The sequence below is a fragment of the Phodopus roborovskii genome, unplaced genomic scaffold (assembly GCF_943737965.1).
Source record: "Phodopus roborovskii unplaced genomic scaffold, PHOROB, whole genome shotgun sequence".
NCBI lineage: Eukaryota > Metazoa > Chordata > Mammalia > Rodentia > Cricetidae > Phodopus > Phodopus roborovskii.
The window spans coordinates 6,255,985-6,269,550 of NW_026126418.1; the positions used below are offsets into that span (position 1 = coordinate 6,255,985).

General features: G+C 40.3%; 1 protein-coding gene across 1 annotated transcript in view; it reads left to right on the top strand.

The window, feature by feature from the left end:
* Trim44 (tripartite motif containing 44) overlaps positions 1-10,518 on the top strand; it is a 98,909-nt gene extending 88,391 nt beyond the window's left edge. Inside the window, exon 5 of the mRNA XM_051184088.1 lies at positions 9,783-10,518. Coding sequence (XP_051040045.1) covers positions 9,783-9,810 — 28 coding nt within the window. The 3' untranslated portion in view covers positions 9,811-10,518. The remainder of the gene's footprint in view (positions 1-9,782) is intronic.
* The last annotated feature ends 3,048 nt before the right edge of the window (positions 10,519-13,566 follow it).

Below are 13,566 nucleotides of genomic sequence, written 5' to 3' on the forward strand. Positions count from 1 at the left end.
AGTACATCCGTCCGTCCCCGTCCTCACCCCCCCCAGTGTCGTCGTCCCGTCCCCGCCGCGCCCCCCCCCCATAGAGTTAAAAACAAGGGATGGGCCTTGATTGTAGTTGCAGTTGTGCTTGCTCTAGGACCTTGAGATGATACTTTTCTTACTCTGTTCTTCATTTTCTTCATTGTAAAACCAAGTGTAAAAATGTTGGCTCAGTATCTAACAAATAATCATACCATTCCTAGAGTGAATTTTATCATGTATCCTCTTAACCACTGTGGAAACCTTTGTTAAAAGAGGCCTTTTATGTGTGCCAGAATGGGGTCTTGAAGATTAGCGTGCATTTTTTCCACTACTAGCACAACCACCGTTCCAGTGCAGCTCTCCCCCTACTGTCAAGCTTCAGCTGACATTTCATCAGAATGAGAGAGGGTTAGCTGTTATGAGTAGTTTTTTCCTGCAGCCAGTCTGGTCCCCCAGGCCTGGGCCCACCGCCATGCCTGCCCCAAATAACACACAGAGACCCCGTATTAGATATAATGCTGTTGGCTAGGTACTACTTTCTTATCAGCTAGCTCTGTCTTAAGTATTAACCCATTTCTATTAATCTAAGTATTTCCACATGGTCTCATCTTACCAGAGAGTGGGGCAGGACCTCTGTTCTCTCCGGTCTCCCCATGCTGACTCCCCCTTACTACTTCCTCTTTCCTCCTTGTCCCCTAGTTCTGCCTGTCTTGCTTTCCTATTGGCCAACAGTGCTTTATTCATTAACCAGTATGAGAAACATATTTACAGAATGACATCTCCCATCAGTTAGCAGTGGCTTAAAGACTCTTTAAACATCATGATGGCCTGGAAGAGTTAAGGACATCCTACCTCTCTCCCATCAAAGGTCATTAAGGTTGAGGGGTAAATGAGTCGGTCTTGAAATTTGAGTCTGTGTTGAGAACAACTTGCAGCTAAGTTACAGAACACTGGAAGATTCCAAACATGTAGCTGGTTAATAGGGAAGCAAGATGAGAACTTTTCTTCATGAGCATAAATCTTTTCTTTATGGAGATAAATTGGTTTTTGAGATTTCTTTGTTGGGAATGTTAGACATAAGCTTGCCTCTGCTGTGTCCGTGTAAGGGTTTGAATGAGAGAGGCCCCCATAGGCTCACATGTTTGAATACTTGGTCCCCAGTTGATGGAACTGTTTGGGAAGGATTAATGGGTATGACTTTGTTGAAGAAGGTATGCCACTGGAGGTGAACTCTGAAGTTTCAAAAGTACATGCCATTCCCAGTTAGCTCTAGTACTTATAGATCAAAATATAAGTCCTCAGATACTGCTTCAGTGCCGTGCTTGCCTGTCTCCTGCTGGCCATGTTCCTTGCCTTTGTGGTCATAGACTTTAATCTTCCAAAATTGTAAGCCCCCAAAACTTTCTTCAATAAGTTGCTTTGGTCATGCTGTTTTATCACAGCAATAGCAAAGTATCTAAGACAGTCCTCAGTGATAACAGTTTTGCTAGTCCATTCATTAACCAGGCCTGCCCTTTACCAACATGGCTATTTTTTTTTTTTTAATAAGAGCAATCATGTTTATGATACAGCATTTTGATTCACACTTGGTGTTGGAATGATTATATACACATCATTATTTCAGTGACAATTAAGAAAATGGGCTTTTTGTTTACCTGTAGAAACAAGCTGTTAACAACATGTGAGATTTCTGGGCAGTGTCTCTAGCATCACAAGTGACCCATGGTCTGCTAAGGAGATGTCTCAGAACATTCATACTTTATGGAGTCATTTTGACCATTACATATCCATTTATAACTTCAAAGAATATCAGGTACCTAAAATGTGCCAGATATTATAGAACTCGGTGTGTGTGTGTGTGTGTATGTGTGTGTGTGTGTGTGTGTGTGTGTGTGTGTGGTTTAATCCTTTTAGCAACTCTTTAAAGTAGCTACTTACTAATTTGTCCTACGTTTTCAAGTAAAAGCTTAGAATTCAAAAGCCCTTACTACTAAATGGTAGAGCTATGACTCAAAACCAGAAGATATGTTTTGTTAACCCCAAACAAAGATGGGAGGAGACAGATCGCTTTCCCAAATCATCATAGCCAAATTAATTAAAGTAAGCTTTTTATTTATATGCATGGGCTGCCTCTCCCTAAGGCAGAGTTTAAGAGTTCAGCATTGGATGTGAGGAAGACAAGGCTTAGGGGGGTTCCAAATGGAGAATTTAGTGGGCAAAATAGGCAGGGTTACAGGAGCATAAGCATTAACAATTGGTCCTAATGACCTCCTGAAACAAAGACATGATTGCAACGTGGGCATAACAAGGTAGTCATAGGTGGTCATATAACCTTTTGAACTAAAGGTAGGTTTGAAAGATGGTTATAAACAACCTTTTTTTTTTTTTTTTAACCAAGACATGATTGTCATTCTTGGAACATGCAATACAGAACCATTTGTAGTTAAAGCCCAATCCTTGAAATTTCAACAGATATTTAATCATAGTAATGAAACCTAGTTTGTTTTTAATATGGCTTTTAAGTCTAAGATGGGGAGCGACTGCTAGATCAGCATTCATAATTCTTAGCCATAGGAGAAGTAGTATTAGTTTTTTAAAGAGTTCTTCCAACTTACAATGGTCTACAGATTTTCACACCTTATCCCACAATCATCATGAGACTCAAAACTATTGAAATAATGTGAGCATGCGTGTGTGTGTGCGTGTGTACACACACACAGAGAGAGAGAGAGAGAGAGAGAGAGAGAGAGAGAGAGAGAGAGAGAGAGAGAGAGAGAACGAGAGAACTTTCCATATAGAGATGAGATTTAGTGTCAAGCACATTTATTTATTGATCCTTTCTCCATTCCCTTGGTTACTTACAAGATCTAGCAGCTTGGGGCAACAGAAAATTTGAAGCTGCAGATTTTATTAAATTTTAGGTCTGTGTGTGTGTGTGTGTGTGTGTGTGTGTGTGTGTGTGTGTGTGTGTGTTTTAAGAGGTTTGGTTTTCATCATACCATTCATATGCCAAGAGAAGATGAGGAAAGTGGATCAGGTGATTTCCTGAAGATAGAGGAAGCAGGAAAGGCAAACATTTGGGCTATTTTCTTCTTCTCCCATAGAGTTACATGGGCTCTGGTAGAGGGTATGGAAGGTTCTTTTCAATCCTCACCACAGGAAATCAGTAGGGATGAGGTCGGGAAGTGTTGAGGGAAGGAAGGAAGGTTGCAGACAGCCAATATAGTGGCAGAAAAAGGAAAAATTAACAGCCCTCCTGGTGTTTTTCTCTCACAGATACTTGCACACAGAGACTTATTTCCACACTACTTCAGTTTCCTGCATGTACTTTGAAAACATCCTATTTGTGGCAGGGGTGTTGGGAAAATGGTCATTCTCATCTCTGTGTAAATAATGATTATAAATTAGAACACAATGATTTCTGCCACACATTTTAACAGTAATGTATCAAGAGCCTTTAGAAACATATGTCTTTGACATGTTGGAGAAATAGCTGGTTCTAAGAAGTGGGACGAACATAGACAAAACCTGGAGGAGCTGAAAAGCAAGCCAAAAAAGTTCACATTGGAGAAGAAATATCAAGGGAAGCTAAGAACTAACTAAAAGCTCTCCACAGGCCAAAGCTGAATAACAAAATAGGTTTAGATTATAACCCCAAGTATAAAATTAATGCCCAGGAGTCTACACTGATATAAGTGACTGAATAGGTGAGTAGAAGAAGAAGAGACAAATCTTATGTTCAAAAAAGATTTCAGATGATTTATGTAAATACTCTTTAAGGAGAGAAGGAACAAGTTTGGGCTACTCATAGTAACTTTCTTACATAGTAAGTAATGTAAGGATTCAGGCATTATGCTGGCCTGCCCCTGTCACTGGGCAGAATGTACTCAGGCAGTACTCTGGTCAAAGGACCCCTTTAAAAGAAAGACCTCAGCCCACTTACTCTCTTTCTTGCTTTTCTTGTAGGGCAGACAGGACTTTTCCTGTTTCCCTCTTCTCTTCTGTTTTCTCTGTCTGTCTCTGTGTCTTTTTACCTCTTTTCTCTTCTTTTCCCCCTCCCCCTTCTACTAAAACTTCTCACTTAAGCTCTTTCTGCCTGGCATGTTTGTCTCTTTGTGTTGGTTCCCCTCACACTTTATGATAACATTGGTGTCATAACTCAGCAGGTTTTCCTGGCATTTCCTCCTGAAAAATTTGACAATCACTATTGGAGCCAGTGGTTATGATCAGCTTTTACAGTGGGAAGTTATATTGAACTTGAACCTTTGCTAGTACATGATGCTGATTGCACTTTAATTTTCCTTTCAAACCCCTGTAATCATAAGCAAGACATTCAGCAGATCCCAACTGAAGGAGACTTACAAAATATCTAAGCCATACTATACCAGCTATGACAGTCACCAGGAGCCCGAGGAATCAAGATCATTAAATGTGGTTTCCTGCAACAGAAAATGGCAAGATTTGAACATTTCATGTTGATAATAGGGAAAGTGAAGCATAATTTCTTTTATTAATCAAAAGTCTTTCTAAAATTTAAAGTCTATTTTAAAAACACAAATAGTATCTTTTGACCCAGGAGTTTCTCTTCTGATATTTTCTTTTGGAAATTATTAAGGATAATTCATCTGCATCGATATATGTCACAAAGATATGGGAAATAGTGAAAAGATAGAAATCCTTTAAATATCCAATATTTGCTATTCTAAATATATGCATTTCAATCATGAATCATAATCTTAAAGAAATATATTTCTTGATAAGGAAAATGTTCATAACTGATGCTTGAATAGGAAACTGGTGCTATGGAAAGTATTTTTTCTTTTTTCATAGAAGTAGTACCCATTTAGTATAAATAAGACATCCAAAAAGTTATATTTTGATTTTTTTTCTTTCTTGAAGTAACTTCAGTTCTTATCTGGCAGCAACAAAGGATTTGTTCCTCAAAAAGGTTGTTCTAAAGCAGTTGTAGTATCAGCAGGCTAAGGAGCCTGACCGTTGCTTCCACTCATTTACTTCCCTGTAGCAGGACACTGGCTGAAATACTTGTGCTTTTCCAGAGAAGCACGGCTTTACACACACTTGTATGTGAGTGTGAGGAGCATCACCGTGAAAATGGCTGCTAGGTTCACAGGGATCAAACTTGATGCTTGGTCAAAAGCTACACTCAGAGACTCTAAATAGATTGGAGAGACACAGGTGCAGCTGTGAGGCTGCAAGACAAACCAGATCTGTATTTTTTTCTTCTATAGGCTTTCCTACCTGGCTTTTTGTTGCTGTTTTGTTTTTAATCTTACAAAAAAAAAAATCACTGCACACTTAATTAATTCACTACAAAACGTGATGGTGAATATTACTGTCCCGTTTTTCAGGTGTTAAAAAAAAATCTCAACCATCTTGAATCACCACTACTTGCTATAGGGCTGGAAAGAGGAGGGGTTAAAAGATTGAAAATTCACCTCTTTCTTGGGTGTCTGGAAGTTGATTGTTTCACCTAGATCTATCATTTACAAGCAGTGAACATTGAACAAATAAATCGTGTAACATCCTTGGACCTCAGTTTTCTCCTTTGTAAAATGGAAATTATGTCTACCAGAATCTATAGTAGCATACCAATCCTTTTTTAAAAGATTTATTGGCTTTTATTTTATGTGTATTATGTTTTGCCTGCATGTATGTCTGTGTACTACCTGGTAACTGCAGAGACCTGAAGAGTGTTGAACCCTTTGGAACTGGAATTATAAGACTGTTGTGAGCTACCATGTGGATGTTGGGAGTTGAATATGAGTTCTGGAGGAGCAGCCAGTGTTCTTCCCTATTGAGCCATCTTACCAGCCCCAGCCCCTAAGTTTTTACCTGCAGAATGGAGATACCAGTACTAGAAGCTATTGTTATGCTTATGGACCATTAAGTTAGGCCTTTGTAAATCATGGTAGTTATCAAAGAAAAGGAAAATTAAAATATAAGTTACCAGTGTAGAGAAAGTAAAGACCTTTTCCTTTTCTTTCCCATGGCTTGAAAAGGAAGGTGAGTGAGGCTGAAGCAAAGCATTACTTTTTAAAGAACCTCAAGAGAAGTAGGAACCATGAAGTTTTTTTCTCAGATCAGAGCTTGTCTTCAGGCTGTTCTTGGTCCTGATCAACCCAGTGTTTGCGCCCAGCTAGGAAAACAGATGGTAGAACTTGACCAGCCTTCAGGATGGATAGAAAAGGTAAAAAGGGGGAGGAGCATGGGACTAGAATAGCTCTGCAATTAAGAGCCAATTAATGAGCTCAACAAGTATTTTATTTGGAGAGGAACTTAGCTTTATCTGTTTTGGAGTTTCTCTTACCAGCCTTAACAAGGGAAAAGTTTTCCAGAAACCTCCTTACAATGGTCACAACCATGAAACTTTCTGTCCAATCCCTGTATTACATTGACTATGAAGTTGTTATTCAATAAAAAAGATAATGGTTAGGAAGATGGTTCAATGCATGGGTACCAGCAAATGCATGAGGACCTAAATTTGGAAACTCAGAGTTCACATGAGTGGCATTTTATGTCTGTACTACGGGAAGAGTGGTGACAGGCAGATGCCACAGGCTTGCTGACATTTATTCTAATTGAAATGGTAAGCTTTGGGTTCACTGTAAGACTGTCTCAAAACTAAAGTGGGGATTTATAGAGGTAGACAACCAACATCAACCTCCAGCCTCCACATATCACAGAAACACACAGAGGGACACACACACACCACCCCACATACACATTAAAAAACAAACAAACCTGTTTCATCTCATATCTCTGAAGGAAATTTAGAGGTAACATGTTTAATCTAAAATATAATAGTTTCAGATGCCAAATAAAAGGTATTGAGGGAAGGTTAGAAGACAAAATTTGATTTTTCATTTTTTAAAGGAAGGGTCCAGTTCCTTTTATTATGTTATAAAGCTCTGACTATAACACTAAGATATATAGCACTACCATGAGAAAGTTAGGATTCACTAAGAATTTAAACTCAGTCTCATGACCTCAGAGTCATTATATAATGCTGCCCCTCCCTAAAGGATCTCAGTAGAATGGACAGAATGGCTGTCTGCCTGATGTCCTCATTCACTAAAAATTGATATATTAAATGGACACCTAGAAGATCTCTGTAACTTCTACAATCCCCAGTCCAGTTGTAGACTTCTGTGTAACAATAGGTGTTTCTGGGGTAGCATATGGGTATCTGAAGAGGAAGGCTGTGCTGTTCCACTTGGAGAAGATGGAGATTTTACAGCATTTCAGATAAAATCATATGAACATGTGCTGGCTCATGTAATAAGTAATAACAGAACAGAGAGGAAATGGAAGTTATGGGTAACCCACTAGAAGAGACCATATACCAGTTGGGGTAATCTGGGCTACACATTTAAGGTCCTCTTTTTTATCATGAGAAACAGGTTGCTCTGCAAAAATATGCTTTCTTTTTCTTTAACACACCCCCCCATCCATCACACCAAAGCTGTGATGTCCATATGGGTGACTACTATGCCCTTCTTATTTATTCTGGACCTGACATCCAGACAATCAATAAATATTTAGCAGTTGATGAAATCAGTAAATGACATGTCAGAGTCATGGAGTCTCATGCTCTAAACAGTGAGATAATTCCCTTTCAGGTCCAGGAACAGATCTCTCTTAGGGTAATGAGAATAGATTTTTGTCAGTCAATACCTCTGACCTTTTCCCTGGTAGACTCCAAGTTCAATATAGTTTTATAGCCTGAACACTAAGCCAGGCATTGGTAGCACATGCCTTTAATCCCAGTGCTTGGGAGGCAGAGGCAGGTAGATCTCTGAGTTCAAGGCCAGCCTGGTCTACAGAGTTCCAGGACAGTCAGGGCTACACAGAGAAACCCTTTCTCAAACTAACTCTCCCCCCACCACCCCAAAAAAATAAATAAATAAAAAATAAATCATACATGATTTGATATTCTCAGTTTGGGGTTAGGGTTATTGACCTCTAAGACTATGATGAAAATCATGGCCTTTCTCAGACAAAGGGACACACAGACAAAACTCTGAATACAATTTCAGTAGGTTCATGAATGCTTTATCTCAAGAATACTAAAAAGTGAACTGCAGCTCAATGAAAGGGCATAGTCACCATCAGTCCTCCCATATTTGAAGTAAGACTGACAGAAACAAAAAGAGCTTGCTCTGAACATAATACCAAGGGGGAGAATATGGGCCAATTTTATCTATGCTTTGATTATGGCCACAATCTTTTTATAAAAGATCCTTTGTCCCCTTTGGGACCGATGCCACCAAATACTGCTCTAATGACAGTCCTCTGGTCAGCCCTGCCTACATGCATCCTTTCTTCCATGACTGGACAACCAGTAGGAAAAGAGTAAGGCAGAATTCTGATGTGGCATATTACTGAATTGGCTCCTCTGGCTTCTGGAGTACACTCCCCTTAATCATAGGCCTGTATCTTAAGTGTTTGTACCTTGGAAGTACTAGAACCCTGCTGCTAGAATACTTTCTATTGACTGTTTCCTCTTATGGAAACAAAGAGCACAGATTTGGGTAGACAAAAATAATCCTTTCTGAGAACATGAACAGGTCAGAGCTGGGAGTGAATACACTACAAACCATTTCTGTCTCTACCAACTTGAATCCTTAGATTTCCAGCCTTAATCAAACCTTGATCCCAAAGGACCCTCAGTTCTTACTTGAAGAGCTTCACTTTCTTCATCTGGGAAGTGCAGAAAATAATAATTCCAATATCCTGGGATTAGAGTGAGGAGTGATAGAAAGAATGGGTGAACAACCAAGTTCCAGGTCATGGAATTTCTGTATTCAGGTTCAGTAAGCAGGAAATCAAGTTGGCTCTTGTCCGTGTTTGAATCTAGAAGTAAATGAGGAGTGCCTAAGCAGGTTTGCTGACTTTGCCCTTCTGTATGTGTGCTCATCCTGCTGCCTTTCTTTCCCAGGACCAGTGGTACTTAACTCTGAGCATCTGAAGTGGTAGCCATGCCTTTGGGGCTGGACATTTGTGTTTTGTCTCTGAAACACTGACACTGGAGTCCTCTGGTTAGGTTACATCAGTACTGGCTGTGACTATTCTTTTCAAGCCTGTCTATTCCTGCCACCCTTTCTGTTCTTCTTAGAAGTCATTGTTGAGCACTTCTGTGTGTTCATTATACAACTTCTAGATAGCAATCATTAGTAAAATAGTATTAGTGCTATGTGCTTCAGTAGAAGGGGGAATGAGAATAAATACCAAACTATAAATGTGGTAAGGGCAAGGAAGGAAGGAACAGAGAATGACCCAGTGTCCTGTAAGGCAGAGCACTTCCTGAAAACTGACTGCAGCATGGGTGAGACCTTGGCTCCACCCAGTGCAGAGCACCATTCATTGCTGCTTCTTGTTTTGCTGACGTTGACCTAATAATAGGTGGCCTGACACCTGGAGGAAATCAAACTTTGGATTTCTATTAGCAGTTTATTTTGCTAATTAAAATTCTAAATCTGGTGATGCCCCTTGCTCCTTTACTCACTGTATATTGGGTACTGTGTATTTTGCATGTGTTCTTATTTGATCCTCTCACAACCTAAGATAGTAAGTTTTTAATTTTCATGATCACTGTAGTTAAATGTAGAAATCAGAAATCAAAGAAAGTCAGGCACTACTGCTCAGTTGTGGCAATTAGTAGCATGAGATTGTTCACCTGTATATTTATTGTTTTGCCTCCCTTCTGTGACTGATGTCTGAACTCAGCTGTTTTTCTTTTTCTTTTGTAGTGGTGCCAGTGAAGAAGAGGACACATGAAGACTTCCCATCCCTCGTGGAAAACACCCCTTCCCTGTGTGTATGTGACAGCGTGTATGTAATGGCTTCTGATATCTGTGAAAGCTGCCTGGCAACAAACTTCTTCCACTGGATATGTCCCCAGGTCCACAGCAGGCACACATGTCTTCAAGGGACAACAAGTTTTATGCATACTGACTGTGTGCTTCTTGTTCTTGTGTGGTAGGTCACAGGAAGAGTTACTTTGGTCAGCTTGGAGGCTCTTCAGGCAACTTCCCAAAGGCCACTTTGAACTGACTTACTCAGGAAAGCCAGTCCCTGAAATATTGTGCAAGTCAACAAACAGTATCAGTTCACTCCTTAGGAAGGTTCTAGAATACCTTGAAAGGAAATCAGTTTTTTTCCTTATCTGCAAACAGAAAACCCACTTTGTTGGTACTGAAGCTGAAAGCAGGACCACACTGACTCATTAGACAGTCTCTCGTAATCCAGTTCTGCCTTTGTGAAAGACATTAGGGCAGCTGGGTGGAAAATGGGCTTGAAGAGAGAGTCCAGAGCTAGAAAAGAAGATATTTTTAGTATGTGAGGTTATCTAGGACTTCAGATTCATAATTCAGTGCTGTGGAAATGGAAAAAGTGATTGAAGAGGTAGGAAGGGAATGACTTTAAGGAGTGTGAGGGGAAAGGAGCAAAGAAATCTGATTAAAAATTGAAATCAGTGTTTCAGAATTCAGATTGCCCAGATTTTCCAAAATGGTCACTAACGCATCTGATAAAAAAACCTAAATTCTTGGGCTAGCTATATGGATTAATAGGCCTGCCACAACATAGAAAGCTGGCATGTTTATTACCAGTGGGAATAGTCACTGTAAAATTTGCCAGTTCCACCCCCAGGTTAGCCTACTGTGGCTTCAGTACACTGTGAGGAGAATCCTTGCCACTCGCTGGCTAGCTGGATTCAGGACTATCTGCCAGCAAACATTCCCTCTATTTACTATAATTGGAACCCTCCCTGCCCCTGCAGCAGGCTTTCACTTCCCCTCCCACACCCAGCTCTCCCCTCCTGTGTAGCATGAGCAGGCATGCCCCAGAGCTGGATTTCCTGGCCTTCTCCCATTCCTAGATCACGTTCCTTACACCCACACTTTTCAGGGTCAAGGACACAGTGCTATACTGGGATATACCAACCACAAGCTCACATGTGTACACCACATCTTCTTGAAACCTGAGTTTTTCTTACCAAATGATTTGAAGTCAGGGGATAATCTTATTATTTAATAGAACAAGCAGTTAAGAAAAGAGAATGTTCCTGCCCTTAAACTGTTAGATAAAATAGGAGATTTGGAAGGTAACTCTTGTTTGCAAGTGGGCCGTGTATTCCTTCTCCTGCTTGTGGGGTATTTCCATATTCACATTGAGATTCTGCCTGAACTGTATCCAAGCAGCCTTGGGGTTGTTATTGACCAAGGTCTAGATTTCCAGGGTCTCTGCGGCAGATCAAGGAGTCTGCCTTGGGGGATATCCCCCTTTTCCTGCCTGCCTGCTTGCCTACAACCTGTGTACTTGGCACAAAGCTCTAGGGGTAGCTAATGTGTGTGTACAGGATAGTTCTGAGGCAGAAACAACGTGCTTACTGTAGGAGACTTAGTTATATCATTGTTCAATCCTGTGCATGCTATAAAATGATAATTCTTTTGAAGCCAGGAACCTGCCAAGCCTAGATGCTCTAGGTTAGGATTATCCTAGCTCACTACACAAATAAGGATATAAGGGCAGAGAGGAGTTTAAGATATATATATTCCCAAACTGGTGGCTAATAGATATATGGCTTAGACAATTTTGATACTTTGCCATTTGTCTACAAAGATTGGAGAATTTAATACACCCTGAGTTAACAACCTCCAATGATATTCTGTTTTTTAAAAAATTCTAAAAGAAGGCCCAAAACCACTCTAGAAAGAATGTAGAAAATCAGAAGATTGAAAAGACTTCAGAATTTGGAAGCTTGTGTTCTTTCCCCAGTAATCATTGTACATGTTGACCTTGTATTACCAATGGACAGATCATTGGCTTTCCACACCTAATCATGCTATTACTTTATATCAGTATTTGGGGAATCCAAGCATTTATGTAGTGGTTACAAACAGAAATATAAAAATATTTGCCAAGTTGTCTCTATAGATTATCATCTGTCTGGGATCCTCAAGGAAAGCATTTCCCCTTTGCTTAGAAAGCATTTGGATTTGCTTTATGGGCTCCTGCAGTTTCCAGCACCTGATAAAACTTTAACCAGGAAAGCATTAAACACAGCACAGCAGCTCTGCGGATCCCTCAGGTCCTGTGGCAGCGCTTATCAGTGTAAAAACTAGGGTGCTTTCTCAATGGGCAGACTTCTTCCTCATAGCTGGGACTGCTGCTTTGTCTTAGGCCACATCATCAGGAAGCTTCTTGCCTTTGAGGTCATTGTGAGTTAAGAGTTGTGTGTGTCCTGACTGACTGTGGACAGCAGAGTTGACCCAAATTGCTAGGGATAAATCAGGAACACACAGGTAAGAATGTCTCCAGAAATGAGTTGGGTACCCATGGCAAGTCCCAGCAGCCTTCTGAATGTTGAGTTTCTGAGTGCTTAGAGGGATTTGTTCTTTGATTTGATACCACTATATCCAGGACAGTTCCAAAAAGCGTTTGGCTTCTCAGCTCTGACAATCAGCAAAAGGACAGTCTAGGAGCCAGGCACTCTGTAGGTGTGCCCAAGGACAAATCTCTTGTCTTGTAGTTGCCAGGAAACTGGAACTAGTTTTGAACATAACTCTCCCTTACAGTTAGCCCTCTGCCCTGTACCATGACTCACCTACAGATTCAGAGAGAGAAAGAGGCTTTCAGTTCCCCCAGTACAGTATGCCTATTCACATTATAAACTATTTTTCAAAAACATCAAGATATCCTTACTCCTCTGCTTTAGTAGATATTGTAAGTACTCATTGTTAACTTGAGTATCCTTCCAGAAGCTGGGGACCTTTTCTTTTCAGTGCCATCCCCACAAAAAAAAAAAAAAAGTGTGTTTGTCCTTGAAGAGTGTAAAGTTTTCAGACCTAGTGAAGGTGATAGTAGCCTCAATATCTCCTGCTTCATCATTATAGAAAAAACAAATCTTTATATTTTAGTAAACCCAGCTATCATGTTCTGTACTCTGTGAGAAGGTGCCAATTCAAATCACTGACTTTAGACTCCCTGGGGTGGGTGGGTGTGTGTGTGTGTGTGTGTGTGTGTGTGTGTGTGTGTGTGTGTGTGTGTGTGAATGAGAGTGAGATTTATGCACATACTATGTGTTTAATGTTTAATTATTTAAGTGTTGATTCACAACAACCCTGGTGATCTTACATACCACCACAAAGGTTTCTTCTAACTCCATACAATGTCAACAGATAATTGGAGTGTGGGTTCCAGAATAGTTCCTAATGGTAGGTGTCAACTTTTAAAGCACTAAGCCAAGGTGACAGTCAGGAAGGAAATTGCACCCTAACCTCCTTCCACTATGTCTAATCTCATGGGGAATTTAGATGCGGTGTCATTTTGGTGACTTGGATCATTTTGGTCACTCCATTTGAGTCTGAGTGTACAGCTGCAGAATGTATAACCTTATAGTAGTCAAAAGTCTAGGAAGTCATTTCTCCCACAGAGAAAATGTCCTGCTGATTCCTTATATTCTGCTCTCATGTTATAGTGTTCAGTACAAGCTTTTCTGTAAATTGGTTGCATGTTTACTGGGGGTTGAGC